The 22520-nt window shown below is 31.0% G+C and overlaps 1 protein-coding gene across 1 annotated transcript in view; it reads left to right on the top strand.

Moving 5' to 3' along the window:
* LOC134716436 (transient receptor potential cation channel subfamily M member 2-like) overlaps positions 1 to 22520 on the top strand; it is a 67195-nt gene that overhangs the window by 18662 nt on the left and 26013 nt on the right. The window contains exons 6-11 of the mRNA XM_063579433.1: positions 6201 to 6369; positions 8507 to 8624; positions 11292 to 11388; positions 16440 to 16508; positions 19981 to 20096; positions 21741 to 21857. Of these exons, the coding sequence (XP_063435503.1) occupies positions 6201 to 6369; positions 8507 to 8624; positions 11292 to 11388; positions 16440 to 16508; positions 19981 to 20096; positions 21741 to 21857 (686 nt within the window). The remainder of the gene's footprint in view (positions 1 to 6200; positions 6370 to 8506; positions 8625 to 11291; positions 11389 to 16439; positions 16509 to 19980; positions 20097 to 21740; positions 21858 to 22520) is intronic.

Raw genomic sequence — 22520 nt, 5'->3', positions numbered from 1 at the left:
AATATTTTGAATATTCTACCCCACCATATTTTGTGCGGGATATGTTTTACATCTACATTTGTATATATAATATTTGAGTAACAACAAAATGTTATATACTGTTTTTCTGTTAACAAATTCCTCACACACCTAAAATGACTTCTCTTGCACTGAAAGGCAAAGCATGCCATACTTTTTAATCCAGTCTATAACGGATTGCCAGAAGTTTTGTGATACATTACATTTCCAAAAATATTTTCTTTAATTTTTTAAGAAAAAGTACAAATAAAATTGAGAATGGAAATTGGGAATGTGTCAAAGAGACAACAACCCGATCGTAGAAAAAACAACAGCAGAAGGTCACCAACAGGTCTTCAATGTAGCGAGAAATTCCCGCACCCGGAGGCGTCCTTCAGCTAGCTCCATAAAAAATGTATACTAGTTCAGTGATAATGAACGCCATACTTATTTCCAAATTATACACAAGAAACTAAAATTAAAATAATACAAGACTAACAAAGGCCAGAGACTCCTGACTATGGAAAGGCGCAAAAATGTGGCGAGGTTTAACATGTTGGTGAGATCTAAACCCTCCCCTATACCTCTAGCCAATGTAGAAAAGTAAACGCATAACAATACGCACATTAAAATTCAGTTCAAGAGAAGTCCGAGTCTGATGTCAGAAGATGTAACCAAAGAAAATAAACAAAATGACAATAATACATAAATAACAACAGACTACTATCAGTTAACTGACATGCCAGCTCCAGACTTCAATTAAACTGACTGAAAGATTATGATTTCATCATATGAACATCAGGCACAATCCTTCCCGTTAGGGGTTTAGTATCATACCATTTAGACATATATGACAAGAACATAACCCGTGTCATGCCAACAACTGGTTTTGTTTTTTCAGTTTCTTTTTCTTTAAGTTTCTTTTAATTTACATTTCAATAAAAATAAATTACATGGTTGAATCCTATAAACAATCTTAAATTGAAAGTTTTGTAAAAAAGAGATTCTGGTTATGATGCAGGGCATGGAATAAATAGCATTCCAATCCTCAATCTGCCTATTAAAATCTCTTTCCCATTTTTCACGGGAAAATAAAGATATCATTTTATTATCCTCCAAAAATAAAGTATAAAAAAATTTACAACATTTTGATTCCCTTTTAACTTTATCTATTAATTTATTTGCAATAATTTCCAGTTTTAAACTAGCTTCTATTATACTTTTCCATCTCTTTGGAATCGCACTTAAAATTCTACAAAATTAGTATTGATATCATTTTTTTTTTTAAATATTTATCATATGAGAATAATCAATTATTATTTGACACCAGATCATTAATGAAGAATATACTATTTTCAATATATTTGAACCTTAAAATCATCTTGCCATCCATTTTGATGTTCGGATTCAGCCATATGGAATGGGTCAGAATTTCAGTATTGTTTTTAGCTTTAAGCTTTATTTTAACTTGGAAAATTTACCAGGATATCATGCAAAAATGGATTACCTTTTTCTGCGAAATAAAGTAAACCTTCTTGACTTAGTGTAAAATTTTTTGTTCACCATCCAGGTCTATAGAAGAATCACCAGCGTATTGACTCAACAGAAATTCAGAGCCATTAATTGTTACACCCGCAACATTAGGGTCATTTTTAACAGCTGCTCTTCTAATTCTAGCATTAAAATAAAGAGGCAGAGGATTCCTTTGACGGACCACCCTTTTTAATGAAAAAAAATCTGAAATATAACCATTATTAAACACTGCGCTAGAGGCATCACGGTAGCATGCCTTAATCCAACTTATAAATGTCTGGTCAAAACCATAAAACTGCAAAGCCTCATACATAAAAGACCATTCGACTGTGTCGAAAGCTTTTTCAAAAACCAGGAACTTTATCTATTAATTTATTTGCAATAATTTCCATTTTTAATGAAAAAAATTCTGAACTATAACCATTATTAAACACTGCGCTAGAGGCAACACGGTAGCATGCCTTAATCCAACTTATAAATGTCTGGTCAAAGCCATAAAACTGCAAAGCCTCATATATAAAAGACTATTCGACTGTGTCGAAAGCTTTTTTAAAGTCCAGGAATGTCGTCTTCTTCCGTATTTGCCATCAGATCATAAATAAATCTAGTACATTCGCCTATATACCTACCTTTAAGAAAACATTTTTGTGTTTGACCAATTATGTTTACTAAGACCTTTTTATATCTATTTGCTAGACTGGTTGTAGCTATCTTGTAGTCTACACACAGCAGTGTGATAGGTCTCCAGTTCTTTAGATAAAATTTTGACTTACCCCCCTTTGGTTTACATGTAATGAGTCCCTGTCTTTGAGTGATAGAGAACTTTCCATATTCTAAAGCCTCATTTAAACATCTTACCAGAGGTAATTTAATATCATTCAATTTTTTTTTTATAAAACTGAACAGTGAATCCATCTATACCAGGTGATTTAGAGTTTTTCTTATGTTTAAGAGAAGACAGACATTCCTGTACTGATAAAGGTCCTTCACAAGGAACCCACCTCTTCCTCGATATGTTTTGTAATAAAAGGATTATCATGCTGAATGGATGTTCTCCTGTGAGTTTCAAGTAACCATGGGTTAGAACTAGTATAAATTTTTTCATAACATTGTTTTTGTTCATTTCTAGTAATACATGGATCTGTTGTCTCATATTCGTCCTCCAGAAGAAGTTTGGGGATGTTTTTTTCTGTGTAATGTTTTTTTTCAAATTACAAAAATAGTTACTTTCCTTTCCCCCCTCTACTTGCCATCATTTTAATTAACTCTTAATCAAAACAAAATGTTTTGTATCGGTAAAATGTAGCGAAATCAACCTATATAGCGCCAATTAGAAGCTGACATGCTGTCGATACTTAAGAATAGTTATCAAAAGTACCAGGATTATAATTTAGTATGCCAGACGCGCGTTTCGTCTACATAAGACTCATCAGTGACGCTCATGTCAAAAAAATGTATAAAGAAAATAATTTTAAAAACACTCCAAAGATTGGTTTATACTATTGACTTGGATATATAACGCCACGACCAAGGATGAACCTATCAACGTAACAATTTAACTCCAATCTCATACATACTGCCCCAATTTAGATAACATCTCTAGAAGTAGTAAAGAAATAAACTTTCTTAATTTTTGTTTATCCTTACACGATCAATTACGAACTTAACGAAAGAACAATTGGTGATAATTTATGACAGTGCAGCTTACATGAAATAAAATGGTACGCATTTGTGTCATAGATTTTTTTTTATAGCACCTGAATATTAGTTTAAATCAACAATTGTATTAGTTTTGCTACTATAAAAAGTGGTTGGTCAAAAGCCGCAACGGTAGTTCGACCATAATTTGGCTTTCATATGCTCTTTGAAATATGTTCAATGAATGTTTTACTGCAATGGATTAAGCAAATAAAACAGAGATAGAAAAGGAGACATCGTAAGTAGTTTATTCCCATCTAAAATCATAGAGCAGGATAGCTGGACCATGACATAGTTGTCCCTAGTGCAGCCTTAACACTTGAATTATCTGGTTAAAAAATCTTAATATAGCTGATGAAAAATTCGAATACCTCTCTTGAAAAAAAACAGTTTTTTACCGACATTTAGATTAGTGTCAGTTTGATCAGACGTTTGCAAGACTGCTTGAACGTCCTATTAAATATGTTTTTCTAAAGATATACTGGTATCTTGGGTGAACCTTTTAATGATATACTGCTCAATGCTTTCTGCATCAGAGGAAGTTCATAAATTTGGAAGTAGATGCATGGGAAGGGCAAACAGTACCTTTCTTGAAAATACGACAATAAGTATCAGTTGCCATCGAAGTAGGCAAGTCTTACACTCTGTCTTAAGAAACATATAGTACAAGTGTTAAGTAAGTGTCTACTAGATCGCTAACAGTGGATCAACATTCCCATTTGACCTTACATTGGGGGTTCATGATCATCCATGTTGGATTGGTCCCCGAAAATTATACTTTACCAGAATTTTAGTCAGCACTTTGAGGTATTTTCACAGTTGTGTTCTCCGTTCATAATAGGAATCAATAATTACAGCAATTTCATTTTACCCGGAATTGTAGATTACTGTATTTGTTTTTTTACATTACGTTTAAGAAATTCGGTTAATAAAGGTATTTCAGTTTTTATTTGATTTAGCTGTCTCAACTCTATTCAAACGAAACTCACATCACCGGTAACAAATTAAGGCCGAGTTCATATTGACATAAACTCTGTGTTGTACATGTGTTAGTGTAATTCACACGTCAACTAAACATAATTACGTTCCAATTGGTAAAACTCAATGTTTACATATAGATTAAATCATGTTTTGTCTACATACTGATCTTTGGTATGTTTTTACAACCACTGCATCGAATTTAATTCATGTACTGCTGGGAAACATTTTGTCACTATGTAAAACACTATTAAAGTAGGCATCACATGTATGCTGAAATAAATTATTATTGATGAGTATACGTATGTTCCCTTTTCTGTGAATTTTCTGCTTATGAAATGCTAAATTATTAAAAAGCTGTAGTATTTTAAATAAGACGCTACAACTACAATATATTAACACGTTTGGTGTAAAGCATGAATTTTGCATAATGTTACTTTTGAATCTGAAGCCATTAAAAAGCCGTATAACAGTCAAAAGTCTAATTATAATATATTGGTATAATTGACTTCCTAAACTTTTTTTTTAAAGATGGATCAATATCCAAATATGTTTATAAGCATTATAAAATTGAGAATGGAAATGGGAAATGTCAAAGAGACAACAACCCGACCAAAGACAAGATAACAGTCGAAGGCTACTTTCTAGTCTTTAGAACAGCGAGAAAATCCTGCATTCAGATGTGGGCCTCAGCTGGCCGCTTAATCAAAATATCTACTATTTCAGTAAAAAAGGACATCATGATAAACTCCAAAACATATAAATGTACTCAAATTATAAAAAAACGACTGAAAAGGCCAGAGGCCAGAGGCTCCTGACTTGGGACAGTCGAAACATGCGACAGGGATAAACATGCTCTGTGAACCTCAACCATCCCCCTATAACTCTAGCCAATGTAGAATGAAGAAATACAAGTAACATGCACAGTAAAACTTAGATTATAGGAAGTCCAATTTATCAATACCTCTTTTCAAAATGTCATGCTGTTACTGAAGAGTGATTAATTATACAACTATATTGTATAAGAATCACCACTATTGGCGACTATTTTATGTTTGCCAGCCTTTTTTTGTATTTGGCGGCCAGTATAGAAATTATGTAGATGGCTATCACAGTGCCAAATTGTATGCTTTTGTAATAAAGGGATCCATCAAACAAACAAATAGGACAGTCTCTTGACAAATGGTGGCCATTTTTAATTTTGGCGGCCATTAAAAATTTCTTTCAGATGGCTTTATATCCAAAAATATTTATCATTATAATAACTAACAATGTGAAAAGCTGCATGCTATTACCATAAAGTGATCAATTGTGTCAAAATATTGGACTATTTGTTTTTTGTTCATACCTATTGATCCTTTTAAAGTCATAAGAAACGAGTGACCGGTGAAAAATAATGTTCTTCCAATTCTTGAACCAAGGCATACAAACGTCATGAACTTAGTCTTCTGTGCTCGAATTTATCATTTTTTTCGTGTAAATTTCGTAAAATCGTCAATTTATTTTTCAATCGGTCAGTGTTGTTGTGAAAATATGGCAGGTAATTAAAGTTCGTGTTTTGAAGCCGAAGTTTAACAATTGTTACCTGTTTGTCAACAATTGACGAAAAATAAACAAAAAAGCATGGAAATTGAGCACGTGTTTAACATGTAAATTCAGATAATAAGGACATCCATGCGTATTGTGGTCACCGGATTTTTACGAGATGGGTCACACTGAGGTCACCTTGCATACGGTAAATATTTCGGGGGAATTGCTTGCTGGAAGGAAGCAATTCAAATAAAGTAAACTTCTTCTAAATATGAATAAATTAAAGAATTTTCTTCAGAAAAAGGTATATGTACATAAGTTTTATAATTAAAACTATCCTTTGAGTTATAAAAAACATATGCATTATTTTTTTTTATTTGAGGTTTCTTATGACTTTAAATTATTTGGTTGCTCGTTTTATCAAAATTGTATTGAATTTTTCAAAAATTATATGTCATTTACAGTTTTGATAAAAATGAGAGTTCCCGTTTTGATGATTGCTGTTGAAGGTGATAAAACTACTATTCATCAGATCAAATTAGCTGTTGAGCGAAACATTCCAGTTTTGTTGATAAAAGGTTCTGGAAAGGCAGTAGATTTTATAATTGAATACTTAGATGAGTCAAGACCTATGTAAGTGTTAAAGTTTTACATGATCAAAATAGTTCGAATAACAAAACAAACAAAACAACTTATTGCATGTTAACACAGAATTGGTGACTACCGGGATAATGATACCATCGTGGATGTCTGCCGACAACACGAAGAAGTCTTCATTATACTAGCATAATTTTTATATGATTTGCATATTTAGGAATACGTTGATATGATTGATCGAGAGGACTTCCGGTAGTTGATCTTGACGTTGACCAAACTTCTTTTCGCAACCAATGTAAATGATAACAGATATTAACAAATTTGAATGAGTTTTTGCAATATATTTTTTTTTTATCAGAAAGCAAATTTTATTGAGTTCATATTTTTTGCGTTTACCAATAAATAAATCCATGCGCCAGGCCTATTTAGAACATAATTATACAATTTACGCGTGATAGAGATGACGAGTGTTGACAAATATTTGATTTTAAACATATTATATTTCTTAAGATATGAAAAGGATTAAGCAACAGGCACAGCCTATAAAAAGCTCACACCATGATGCATGTACAAAGTATAATTAGATTATAACAACTGTATAATAGTGGGAAATGCATGCTACTTATGAGTATACATGAGCAAATACATGTTAACAGTGTTACTTACTAAATGCGAAGTATATTTAAGTATTTAGGCAATTACTCATCATTTATTTAAAGTATCTTGAAACATGCAAATATCCCTTTTAAGTCATTAGAAATATGTGTAAATATATATGGCTTGGAAGTGAGGGAAAAAAATAAAAAAATAAAACTATATGAAACAAAACTAAAGTTATTTTCAAACAAAACGTTGAGTGTCACTGACATATTTCTGAACAGTTTAAAAATAGAAATATTCATATCATATGAAAATAATCTGTTTCCAATAAGTAATAATTCAATATTTTTGTCAACATTATCAGCAATTGATTAAATGAAATCAAGAAGGATCTGTCTGATATCATTGTACTTAGGGGAAACAAAAAAGAAATGTTGGTTATCCTCAACAGGGTGGTTACAGTTTGCACAAAAAGAGTTCTCGAATAAGAACTGATTAAACAAATGCGATTTAAGGTTGTTAGCATTATTTCTAAGTTGATAATGGCTTATATTAAGTTTGAAAAGGTTAACATATATCATCGGTTCTATACATTTTTCCAGTCCACTTCTAAATAAACCCAAACTTGGGGATTTTTGCAAACTCAAAGGAAGACTTTTCCAAAGTCTTATAGTGGAAACATATATTCCCTATCTCAATTTCTAAAGAATAATAAGGATTAATCGCCCTTTTAAGGGAATTGATTGGTGTATTAACTGAACTACGTCACTCATAAAACATATCATGTCTAACTTTCATGTGTTTGTGTGTGAATTGGTCGAGTTTATTCAACACTACATTCCTTTAAAAAGGCAGTTAATCCTATAATATAATTGATTATTATTACAATATATTGTTATCTTCAGTTACAAGATTCAATACAATATAGATTTAATATGATATATAAAGGCAACAGTAGTATACTGCTATTCAAAATTCATAAATCAATAGAAAAAAATACTAATTCAGGTTCCAAACTAAAACTGAGGGAAACGTATTAAATATAAGAGAACTACGACACAACAGCGAAATGTAACACACACAAAAACGAACTATAATGTAAAAATAGCAATTTTTCTGACTTGGTACAGGGCATTTTATGAAAAATTGTTGTGTTAAACCTGGTTTTGTGGCATGCCGAACCGCCCTCTTTAATGGCAGTGTTAATTGTAACATTAGAATGACAACATTACACGACATGGTTATAAAGTATGTTTCTTAAATTATCGTCATCAGATTATCATAAGTCAAACAGTGCATACACAGAGCAGTAAAAACATTTCAGGGCTGGCATAAGCTAATTAGGTTGTAACCAAAGTTAAAACTGTCTATTACTACATACAACGAAATGCAAACAAATACCGATTTCAAATAAGAATATAGATAGAAAATCTCTCATTGTATCAATCGTGTCCATATATTCCCAACGTGTTGAACATTGAACTTTATAACTGTCATTATATGTACTTGTAGTGGGAAATTGCCATTATTATTTGACTACATGTCATTCATATTATATTGAACTCTTTTAAAGTGATAAGGAAAAAATACTGAAAATAAACGCGCCACTGCTATTAGGTTTATATATGCGTTCAGACGAGTACATGAAATTGCAAAGAAGAATGACGACAATACAGGAGTACAGTCACCTAGTAAGTAAAATGTAGAGTAGTAGTTTTGTCTTTTATTCCTTTTTTTGTCCTTACTACATCAAAAGTTTGAAAATTCTTTAAAAAAACCCATTTTCTTCATTTGAATTCTGCAGGTTCAACTTTATATACACAATCGTCAATTAATTATCAGGATCAATGTAGTTATAGATAAAGGGATGCGGAAAAAACAAAACGCACCATTTTCCTGACCAAAAAAGTGACTACAGTGCTAACATATGTAATACCCCTTAATATGCATCATTAATTGGAAGTAAAGAGTACTCAAAATTTTTAATAAAGAACAAAACCACGGCGTTATTTATCATGAAAACTGCGTAGCAGATACACTTGCTTACTTTCAGCAACATGAACATGTAGAGAATTCCGACTTTATAAAGAAATATTTCTAAAATTATGAAAGACTTTTAATGTTGTTATATAATGATCTATAATATTTGATTACATTTTTAACAGAATGAATACATTTATAGGTATAAAAAGGTGTCTAGTATACACAATAAAAAACGATTAAATCATACCAGCTTTGAAATGATTTAAAATAGAATAAAAAAATATGTGATTATCCTCAGCTAAGAATATTTGTTTGAAATGCTTTCAAACCTTTTCAATAACATATCCAGTCACGTGGTAATAAAAATGTAATAGATAGAATGACTACAAAAGTAAAATTTAGGTTGTTTTTTTGGTTAAAAGCGTAATGAGAGAAAAGTTCTTTATTATCTACAATATCATTGATGAACCGTATGCCTTTAATGTAACAATATTTGTAACGAATACTCGTTCTGTAAACTTTGATAAACAGATCGAACCAAATAAACTCTTTTCTAATATGAAATGCATTAAATGGACTGAAAATACCATTGACCCGTTTCCAAGCAGATTACTCTTCTCTATAAAAAAGGGGTGCTTTTTAGTATAAAAACTCAAGTTCCCCACTGCTCATTGATAAATCTTCTAAATCCAAAATGGAGATGAATGTTTTCGAAACATGTTTTCATTTGGAGTCATGTTCTGACAGAAATCGTTTTACCCACATAATACGAAGGGATAACAGCTGTACTGTAAAAGTTGTGGCTGTCAACGCCCCCGCCCCCCCCCCCCCCCCTCGCTAAAATGCCATTCTATAAAAACCAGTCTGTGTCACGTTGAATTTTAAATAGATAAGATATTAGTACATTTGTAGATAAAATGATATAAATAAGCTTTTGCTATTGCGAGTAAATTACGAATTCTAATTTAAACGATCAATGAAAGGTTTCTGATCTTTCAGAACAAACAATTTCTTCAAAGGCATTTCGTGTAAAACCTAGGGTTTGAAATTCATCTGTCCATTATATAGGAAAGGAACATTCTTTGTTAAATTGATGTCTTCCAATCCTTGGCTTTTCGGTTTTCGAATAATTGACTTTTAACCCTTATCATTTCTCAAAATCTACTTGCACTTTGTAAATACAACTTATTCTCAAAACACGCCTCTTTTGGGGTATTTAAATGTTTTTTTACATACTGGTTCCCATTTAAGATCTCTATGTTTCATCTCCTAGAGGGAATCTTACAAGTAAATATACATATGCATATTGTTTATATTGTAATCTGTCGTAATCCTTCAGTCGTTGGTTTAAACTCTTTGAAGTTCGGGGCATATAAACGTTGAAAATATACCAAACAACCCTATATTTTAACTTTTGAAAACAATAGTAGTGCAGATGTACTTTCCATTCTAGAATATGATTTTTTTCTGCGAGCTGCGCCCTCAATGAAAATACCTTCTCGTGTTAACAATTGTGGATATCCACCTTTTCATCTGGCCATAATTTTAGATTATTATCAGATCGACAATGAATTAAAAAAAAAAAGCTTCTCAACAATATCTTAAGTGTTGTGTTATTTACTTGATTCGCCAAATATAATTGACACGCGTGTAAACTAAAAATTTCAATACACATGATTCAAATTTAAGAAATAATTCAAATTCTGTAATTTCGTTGTAAGTATAACTCATTTACACTTTACTGATATACATAATTGATATATGTATAGATTATAACATGCCCTTTTCCATATTGGCCCTGGTATCATCCCGAGACTCCCATATCGGCCTCGAGGCTTTAGCCGAGGGCCGATATGGGTCGAGGGATGATACCGGGCCAATATGGAAAAGACATGTTATAATCTTTTTATCACATATTTAAGTTCTGCAGAAAAGAGAAAAAAACGTAAATTATATCAATTTTATGATACATAAAAGGTAAAATATTAAACAAATTATCACAAACGTGTTGTTAAGGATGCAATGACGTCACATCATTAGGAACAGGGCACAATATGGATATGTCTTTTTTTGCCCCGGGCAATTTTGAGGTTATTGCATATGCAAAACCTAATGTATTCATAACAAATATGTGATAAGATTAATAACAACATAGCAAATATGAAGCGTATACATATTGCGAACACTCATTAAAACAGAATTGAAAACTACAACAATAATAAAGCCTCCACAACGCAGTATCACTCATATCATGTTTGACGGAAAACTGTTTATCTAATAATATGGCAAACAAAAAAGTAATCAGACATCTTTAAATGTAATACTATTATTCATTGTTAGGTCTTTTCGGTAGGAGATATTTTTTTTTCTTTCAGATAACAATTTTTGACTTAAACAATACAAAAAATGAGCAAATGGAAGATTTTGTAGTAAAAGCAATTATCAGAGTATGGTCATTGAAGGAAATACAAAGTAAGTCATATATATATATTTCGTGTCACGATATCTCAGTAGCATGGGTTCGAATCGCGGCGAGGGAAGAACAAAACATTTGCGAAAGCAAATTTACAGATCTATTATTGTTGGGTTGATGTTTAGACGAGTTGTATATATATATAAAAACTATAAAACAAATTCCCATACGTTTCGGCCATTACGGCCTTCTTCATTGGAATAAATTACAACATTGAAACAACAATTACATCACTTGGATACATTACGTTATAATAACTTTTATGACGTTCATTTGCCGCGTTTTTCGCTTTTTCAATATAAATATATTTATCATCGTTTATACATTGTGTTGAGTCCTTCAGGTTCTAGAGTTTTTATTATTTTTTATCCAAAAGGCTTCTTTAGTTTTTCTGTAAGTTTCTGTCCCAAATACTCTTTCTATGGCGGTAACTTTTAAATTTGTTAGTGAATGATTGTTCTGAATGAAATGGTTGGCTACTGGATCTTCTGTTTTCTTTGTTCGTATTTTTGAAAAGTTCAATAGCATTCGTTGATATAGTGTATCACCCGTTTGTCCTACATATATAACTTTTTCACATTTTGTACAATTAATCGCATATATCACGCCTACGGTTTTACAATTTATTTGTCCCTGAATGGTATATTCTTTGCCGTTGTTGTCACAAAATACCTTGGTTTCATTTAAATGTGAGCATAGTGCACATTGTTTACCACATGGTCCACATCCATTAGTTTGCTTATAAAATAATAAATTATGCTTTTTGTGTACAAAGATGTCTTTTATGTTGTTATCACGTTTAAATGCCACGATAGGCGGATCGGGAAATATTTTCTTTAGTCTTTCGGATTGAAATTTTAAGATTTTTTCTAAGAATGGAATGTACATTTGGAAGCGCATTGGAAAAAGTAATTACTAAAGGTACCCTGTTGTTTTCTTTCTTCTGTTTGTACTTTAATAGATCTTCTCAGTTTAATTTGTCGACTTTCTTCAATTGAACTTCAGTGGACGAGTTATTGTATCCACGTTCTTTTAGGTGCGTTTTTATTTCTTCTCTTCTTGTTTTGTAATCTTCTTCTGTTGAGCAAATTCTTTTGACACGAATGCCGAGTCCATATGGTATAGCATTTTTTACAGAGTTTGGATGGCTTAATTAATTACTAGCCAATTTAGTAATTATATGTATTTACTAGTTGCTTCAGTGATTAATTTTTTACAGAGTTTGGATGGCATTTTATATTGAAAAAGCGAAAAACGCGGCAAATGAACGTCATAAAAGTTATTATAACGTAATGTATCCAAGTGATGTAATTGTTGTTTCAATGTTGTAATTTATTCCAATGAAGAAGGCCGTAATGGCCGAAACGTATGGGAATTTGTTTTAGAGTTTTTATTATACAATCATTCAGAGACTTTATTTATATATATATATATAGGTTTGAACGTAGTTTTCAATTTAGACTCGTTTATATATATATATATATATATATGGGTTCGATATCTCGGTGAGGGAAGAACAAAAACATTGTTAAAGCAAGTTTACAGATCTAACATTGTTGGGTTGATATTTAGACGAGTTGTATATGTTTTTATATTCTATATACATAATGTACACAGCCATGTATCACCATCACTACTGGTGATCCGATGGATAAATCTGTTGTAGAGTTGTCACTGGCTCAGATGTACTAATAAATATAATAATTTTCTGTGACTGTATCTTACATTAATTTGTAGGATCCTTTACTTTAGATAATTTAGCTGATCTGAAAAAATAACATCTCCATGCCTAATATATCATGTACTGTAGTACGACGCTAGATTAAAACTGACGTGGAAAGGTAACACCCGACCACCGAGAATTCATTTTTATGAAGCCCAGGTGGTCGTGTGATCCAGCGGGACAGCTACAGTGCAGGCGATTTTGTGTTACGATATCTCAGTAGCATGGGTTCGAATCCCGGCGAGGGAAAAACACAAAATTTCCGAATGCATTTGATTAACAGAACAAACAACTGATGTTCTTTAACCTGCTCACTGTCATTGGCGATTGCCAAATAAAATTGATCACACGATGTAGCAAAATGGATCTTAAGATCAACTTCTATACTAAACAGAAAACAATTAACTAGTGGCCAATATGTTATGTATATAATTTATATATAAAAGTTTTTAGATTTTGTCCATGCTGTGCGCAAAATAAGAATATATATATATCATGTATATATGTAACAGTAAATAGGTTAAATTAGGAGTTACACGTAATTTCTAAACATTTCAGTAAATACTTGTAATTACTAGCCAATTTAGTAATTATATGTATTTACTAGTTGCTTCAGTGATTACTGTTATTCACTGATTTTTTTTGTCATTTTTACAGCTATTTACTAACTTGATATTTTTGTTATAAAATTAAAGATATAATTCAAGATACCAAATAAGAAAGTAAAAGGGTACGTATTTTCGGGCTAACTTAATTAAGGAGTAAGGAATATAAGGCACATCAAAAGTGTAGACTATTTAGTTTTTGTGAACTGAAACTGGAAAATGTTTTTTAACAGTTTTGAAACTCCCTAAAAATCATTTTCAGCATGCAAGACAATGATATCAATCCACTTTTGAGAAATGCATTAAATTGTGAGAAGTTCATAGGCAACGTTGTCACCTCGTTTTGCTTATAGACATTCGATAATGTCAAATTTGGTTGAATAATCTTAATTGTTCTTAAATTCTCATAAAGGTCTTCGCATTTTGATAACTTCCTTAAATTATCCTGGATTTCTACTAAAGTTGAACAGAAGTTTGGTTATGATCCTAAGATAATTTTCAAGAAGTAAATTTTGTAAAAATAAAATTAATTTTTCCGTATTTTAATTATAAATGGACTTCAGTTTTTATGTCAGTTAACATAACATTCACACTGTGGTTGAAGTTTTTAGAATTTTAATAATTTATCTAAATATCCTGGATTTCTACCAAGCTTGGACTGGATAATACCCATAAGTAAAGTTTGTAAAAAAATCCATTGTCATATCTTCCTTATAAATGGACTTCGTTTTTTCACTAGTTAATATTACATACACTCTGCAGTTTTTTTTTAAACTTTTATAAGATTTCATAAACCATCCTGGATTTTAACTAAATTTGAACAGAAGCTTCTTACAGTACTTGTCAAATGATAGTTTCTGGAGGATTTTTTTTAATATTTTTTCCCATTTTTGTTGAGCCTGCGACTAACAGCAAAAGTAGGCGAGATACTGATTCCGCGAAACCTTACAATTTTAAATCTGAATACATCGGTAATTTATCTCCAGCTAGGGGTTGAATTGTATGTCACATGCTAACGTATTAATTGAGGTCCAATTTTTCACTTGCAAGTGCACCAGTACCAGATTGATTGCTAAAAATATAATTTCACTTTATCATTTTCATTAATGATTGAACAAAAATAAATCAAATTTTATTTTGTATATCTCGTAGTTAATGCTCCTATGACAAAAAGGTACATTTAGGCTAATCACTTTTAAAGAGTATTTACTGATGTTCTATAGTTGGTATTACCATAACTTTTGATCAGCTGACCATATTAAAACATTGTTTTAACAGTTAGTAAATAGGTGTAAAAATTCATTTTAAAATTATTAAAAACTGGTAAAAACTGGGCCGTTTCAGGAATTACTTGTATTTCCTAAGTGCATTGGGGATTACATGGAATTCCTAAATTTTAGTAATTACATGTAATTCCTAATTTCACCTATTTACTGTAACATATATATAAGAAAAATATTAAAAGATAATACCGGTTTCAATTCATCACTTTTACTAGTACTTTCACTGCTTTCACATATCTTCAGGTAATGTGACTAGTATATATCCGTCGTGTTGATTTGATACACACCAGGTGATGACAAAGATGCCATATACACAGAAGTTCATTAACTGTAAAAATGACAGGTCATATAATTGTTCTAGAATGTACTGTTATAGTTTAGAATCATCAATACCAATACTGTTAGGAAGGACTTCATGATCTGTTTGATAGTAAAACTGTCCGAATTTGCTTTTTGGATTGAATAGCCATAATATGATCTGGAGTAGATAAGTTTTAAATGATGTAAATACGATCCATTCTCTGATTATGATTTTAAGCTCTTTAAACATTTAGTTGTAAGTTTGGTTTTGATGTTTTAAGATTGTTGTATCAAATTTCTGTATTACACGCGCTTAAAATGAAAACATACGTTCATTTGAATATAGCAGTTGTTATGAAATATGTCGTTTATATGCGTGTTGGCGTTTGTTTTTGGCGCACATCGGTGTTCCTGTTGTTTTGTTGTTTTCTTTTTATAATTGATATGTTTCCCTCGGTTTTTGATTGTAAACCTGCTTTGTTTTCTCTAAATCAATTTAAGTCTTTGGAAAACTGGCGTACTACTGTTGTTTTTATTCATAACAACAAATTACGCGTTTAAAAGAATGACAATATTCTTTATTATAGTGTGTGTTTGTTAACAAACATATCAAATATACAAGTTTTATAATTTGTAACTACTTTATTTTCGTTATAAATGTTTTATTTATTAGTGTTATAAGTAAGTGTTATCGCGCACCAAAACTTATAAGATTACATGTAAACTTAAACAGCACATGAACATGTGTTCTTACATACTATTGTAACTAACTATAAATAATCAAAACTGATCTTGGGATGGACATATTTGTCAAAAACTTTTGAAACGGTGCCTAGCGACCCTTGGTTTTTAGAGGTTGCTAATAAATAGCACTTCTGACAGTATTTTTGCTGATTGTATAAGATATTTATATGTCCTAATTTCGGAATTTCAAAATGGGGTAAATTCATCAGGAACGCTAGATGGATCTGTGAACATAATATATTTAAAAACAGAAATACTTACTAAAAGCATACATATTTGTGTGACTGAGAGTAAAATCATTGTCGAAGCTTGAATTAGTCAATTGTTTTCTCTATCTATTTATTCAAACCCTTATTCCATTGACCTAATGTATCCCACAATATAATACTTTTTAGAATCAACAGAGAATTCAAATGGAAAAATGAAGAATAAGACAGTCACAATGAATAACGTAAAGACTGAGGGTAAGATACTTCTTTTCTTTTACTTGTACTCACCACTAATTATTCTCGCAAACTGGTTTTAATTAGTACTCTCGATAATCAGATATTTACTATGCATTAATTATGCTTCAACTGTTTAAACATGTCCAAATTATAGTGAAATGTACCAATAAAGGGAACACATCATGAAATATCATTAGGGATTTAACACTAACGTCCTAATTTTTTTTTTAAAGATTTAACATTCAAATATTCGTTTATGTTTTATTAAACAACTAACAAACATACTTGATATCAAATATAAAAAGATCAACAATGACAAAGTCTGAATTTGACTCGGGACATTCCGTTTAGAATTTAACTCGTATTTCAGTATATTTATGATTTCACTTTTTGTCTAATCAAGTTATTGGTTTTTCCTGAAATAAGTCATGACAGTATTAATATTGTCTAAAAGTTTCTCGACACTTTATTTATCCTCTAATAAGTGTAATTGATCTCGACGAATTATTGACTGTCTTAAATTTATCCCGATGTGTCTTGACACATTCTTGACATTCTTAATTGTGTCTGAATATGTCTTGACACATTCTTGAATTTTCTAAAAATATGTCTGAATATTTCAAGACACATTCTTGACATTCTTAATAAAATCTGAATATGTCTTGACACATTCTTGAATTTTCTAAAACAAATGTCTGAATATTTCAAGACACATTCTTGACATTCTTAATAATATCTGAATATGTCTTGACACATTCTTGAATTTTTTAAAACAAATGTCTGAATATTTCAAGACACGTTCTTGACATTCATAATAATATCTGAATAAATTTTGATACATTCACAATACAAATATTTTATAACTCCAACTCCCAAGTTTTAAAATGCTGTAATTTTCCTAATAATGCTTGAAAATTTATAAAAGTGGTAGTTTTGGATAGCTAACAGATTACTCCTTCAAATTCATACAATGTTAGTATTATTCAACAATTATGTAACCAATTATAATGTTAACTGTGTCTCAAATATTTTTCACCAAATTTCCGCTTTCAAATGAAATAAGCTTCTGCATAGGTATCCCTAGAGGGTTGATTTTATTATATGTTGTTCCTATGGCCATTATCTACAAAAGGGTGTCTCAGATTGCAGATAGAATGTATAGAACAAATTTTACACTTAATTAAACATTATCTTCTTTTATGTGGTTATGATGTTTTCACTAATTAGAGATTTATGAGAGAATGGAATACCATGAAGACAATTTGAGACACCCTTTTGAAGCCCATGATGTGATGTTTAAAATTGCGTTAAAATTTTCTGTATAGTTAAAGAGATGATAGAGCTAAATTCATTCAAATGAACTTACCCAGATTTTGCCACTTATTACATAATAAATGATTACATAATGATTGTATTATAAAAATATTGCATTTATCTAAAAGGTTTATCTTTTATCTATCTATATAAATCTCTTTTATTATTTTCTATGCATTCACAAGAAAGTTACAGCATTCCAAAGGTTAGTGATTGGAAGTAAAAAAATCTTTGTATTGTGCTACCTTAACCGTCTTAAATCTAATAATAGGCGGGATTATCAAAGCCGAAGATTTATTTGTATCCATGTATTTCTAAGGAAAAAAAATAATAATCGGGGTGTTCACTGTGGCTTTCCATACATTTGCTTCAGAAATTTAAAAAAAGTCATTCAAACCCTTCAGCAAATCTTTAACCCTAAAATTGAGAATGGAAATGGGGAATGTGTCAAAGAGACAACAACCCGACCATAGAAAAAAAACAACAGCAGAAGGTCATCAACAGGTCTTGAATGTAGCGAGAAATTCCCGCACCCGGAGGCGTCCTTCAACTGGCCCTGAAACAAATATATACTAGTTCAGTGATAATGAACGCCATACTCATTTCCAAATAGTACACAAGAAACTAGAAATAAAATTATTTATTACGAATAACGGTGAAAAAAATAATTGCAAAATGACATGAACTGTAATATCCGGTGCATGACCATTTATTTTTTACATTGACGTTTAAAAAAAAATCGACTACTTTTGATAATTTTTTGTTTCCCAAAATAACTGTAACGATTATTTATTTGATATCTCCGAATCTCGAGAATACTGTGGCATTATGCGGCTACACGTATGAAAGAACGAGATAACTATCTTGTGGGAACGACACATAAAGTCTAAGTCTGTGGTGCACTGGTTGTTGTTTTTCCTGTATATCATATTTATTGATTGCTTATGTGTTGAAGGCCGTATGGTGACCTATCATTTACGTCATTTGGTCAAGAGTGGTGTCTTATTTGGTAACTAGCTAGTATCATGCATTTATTGGTATAGGAAGATGTGGTGTGAGTGCCAATGAGACAACTTTCCATCCAAATAACAATTTAAAAATTAAACCATGATAGGTTAATTTATTGTTTTCTTACATTTACGAATAAGGAACAAACATGGTTTGGGGTTCCATGTGTCTCACCTGCGATTGATGCTGTAAATGTAAAAGTGTAATATTGACTCAAAAAATAATTTTTTGTAACTGTAAGTATTAGTCTTGACAATTAAGTCGTGTCAAAGTTTAATAATGATTCAATAATTTTTTTAAAAATCTATCATATCTAAGCCAAAATTCAATCGCAGACTGTTTGTAACTGATATCTGTAACAAAAATGCAGTCAATCTATTAGATACAACCAGAACAAAATAAAACAACCCAAAAACATTTGCATTATTTCTTAAAATCATTCAAAGATTCTGATAAAGTTTTATAAAACTATATAAAAAGTACTAGTTTCACAAAGTTATTATCGTGTAACAAACCTTTACCCCATACTGAATGTACCTCGAACGTTACATTAATTATTGTTCAAAACTTTAAACTTGCTTATATTTTTACTCAAAAAGGATAAGAAAAGAGTGCATATATATTTTTTATTAAAGAAATATGCTCATACATAACAGTCTTTTATGTATTAAATTTTCATTTAGGGAACTGTATCTAACACTTATTTGAACAGCTATTAACTCGTCATGATAAGCGTCTAATAAAGAATTCAATTGCACAAGTACTACGAAAAAAATATCGTTTGATGAGTAGTAAGTGGCCTGAACTAGATTATGTATGCATGTGCCTGTCCCAAATCAGGAGCCTGTATTTCAGTAGTTTTCGTTTGTTGATATGTTACATATTTGTTGTCGTTAATTTTTTGTACATACATGTACATAAGGCCGTTAGTTTTCCTGTTTAAATTGTTTCATAGTTGTCATTTTTGTGTCGTTTCTAGCTGACAATGCAGCATGGGGTTTGTTCATTGTTTATTCCGTACAGTGACATATCGTTGTTGATATCTGTGTCATGTGGTCTCTTGTGGAGAATTGTTTCTTTGGAAATCATATTACATCTTCTACGTTCTGCAAATATAAACTAAACTGTGTTAACATAGATACAAGACTACTTATAGAATTGTTTACAGGAACCAATGGTACCTTTATGGAACATATCCATGTGACGCCTGGCTCACTGTCACTTTACTTCTACATAGCATACCAATATATACAAGAAAGTGGGGAAATAAAAAGCAAGGATGAGGTGTATATACATTTGAGATAAATTATAAATTTAGTCTAGACAATATACCAAAAAAATAGCATAACTTTAAAAATACTCTAACTTTGTAATACGTCAAAAGTGTCCCTTTTCAGCTTCAAAATTGTGAATTTTCTATTTCCGTGTAGCAACATTTAAGTAGCACCTGCATGCAGAGTTAATATCTCCCAGTTGACACGATGTTTTAGGTTTAGTAATAACTATAATGAATTCCCTAAAGGGCGAGGCTCACAAGGAAGCTATTAAATCAATAGTTTCAGAGGTAAAGTTGAAATCTTCCCTTTATAGTTCTAAAGATGCCATCACGCGTGCTTGTCCATTTATAGGGAATTTTCGTTTCACAGATGATAACGGATATGTTCTTATATGAGATATGTGGTTATTACTGTCTGGTCTTTTTTAGCCATTGGTGGTGTTCGTGTTAAGCCATTTCGTTGTATGTTTTACATTTATCAGTTTGAATGTCCTCCTGATATCTTTCGGCTTTCATTTCTAAAAAAGCTATATGGTACTGAAACAACGATTTCTTGAATTTACAAGCTCGGTCATGAACATAACACATTAACTTCGTTACCAATTTAACTGCAACAGATTCACATTTCTAGACATCTCCCTACTTAGTGATGTGCACGGCCAAACAATATAAAGAAAAAACAGTCTTATAATGTGGTTATGTTTTATAAGTTTCCTGTTTACAAAACCTTACAATTTTTCGAAAAAAATAACATTTTTAATCCCAGGCATAGACTACCTGAGCTGTATTTGGCACAACTTTTTTGCAATTTTGAATCCCCAATGCTCTTAAATTTTGTACTTGTTTTGGCTTTATAAATATTTTGAAATGAGAGTTACTGATGACTCTAATGTAGATGAAACGCGCGTCTGGCGTACTGGTACCTTTGATAACTATAATCAATGACGAAGAGCTGATTTAACTATAACGTACCCAAAATACAAACGAAAACAAAAGTTTATCAATTGTACTACAGTAGAATTGATTTAGGTACAAGATATTAAAAAAAACATATTTCTCAAAAATTATCAGATTGATAATTTAACCAGTTGTTAAGTTAGAATGTAAACTATGCAACAGGCCATCAGAAATAAGATAATAAAGCAAACAGATAAAACTATACATATAGGCAAAAAAACGCAATTGGTTTGGTCATAAATTAAAAAAACCAACACAGAGTTTTAAGAAACAGGTAGTCAGTAGCAATATTGGCAAAATCAAATGAGTGGTGATTTCGGAAACAAACTATCATTTTATAAATATAACATTATAAACCTGAAATTAGGATGATTTGTTTGCTTCTAGATAATATCATTCATTAAGATATCTAAGCTGTTTAAAATTTGATGCAAATAACATATTCCATTATAATTTGAAATAACTGTTCATTATTTAAAGCAAATATTGTTGTATTGAAAGTATTGATTTTGACATGAAATGAATATGGTATACCTACAATACAATTATCGTCCAAGAAACTTTCATTTGAGGAATTTGGTCGCAAAAAGTAATAAAAAGTTTTGTTTGCGCAGGGAAAGACACACGGTCAACACATAATTCCAAAAAACCTGAAAAAAACATTAAAAAGCTAATCTGTGTTTTCTACCAAATAGGAATTTAGATTATTCTTGTTGGAGGCAATCATTGCCAATAGAGTAGACTATGTATCCACACTTATTCAACGTGGAGTAATGTTTGATTGGAATGGTATAAGCCGACTGTTTGCTGAGGTAATATAAACAATTAGTATCATGAATTGGACTAATTAACGTGGTTTAATTGAAGAAAGACATACATTGTAAATGAAGGAATATCATTATACCCCAATTCGTTTAATAATTTGTAAAAAAGTAATTTTTTATTTAGGATTTTTATTAAATAAAAAATATAGGTAATGTAAACGGATCCAACCAATCGAATTTTGATAATAAACTTTTTATTTTTGCAAACGCATATAAATAATTTAACCGCCCTGAATCAAAAGTGGGTAATCTTTTTCTTTGATGATTAAAAGGCAATACCAGTCTTTGATATGACTATAAATTTTCACATCTGTTCTCGTACTGTAAACAAAAAAATCATTTAATTTTCTTTTAAACATTTCCGTTCTCTATTTATACTGTATACTGGTAATAAGACCCGTCACGGCCTGGGAATTGGGTAGGCAAATGTTCACATTAATCTGTACCGATACAAATGTCCTCCTTTACACGCCATAACTCACGGTGATGCTTCTAATTAAAGGAGACTCATACGGAGACAAGAAGAAGTATACCTTGCAACAAAATTATTTTCATTTACCTGTGTACATAATTCCATATCGTGACATTTTGTTCAAGGTTGTGGTTGACCATCTGAAATTGTTTAACATCTGATTCCTTATTTTATTGATT

This window comes from Mytilus trossulus, chromosome 4, assembly GCF_036588685.1.
Source record: "Mytilus trossulus isolate FHL-02 chromosome 4, PNRI_Mtr1.1.1.hap1, whole genome shotgun sequence".
NCBI classification, from domain to species: Eukaryota; Metazoa; Mollusca; class Bivalvia; order Mytilida; family Mytilidae; genus Mytilus; species Mytilus trossulus.
This window is presented reverse-complemented; position numbering and strand designations above follow the sequence as displayed.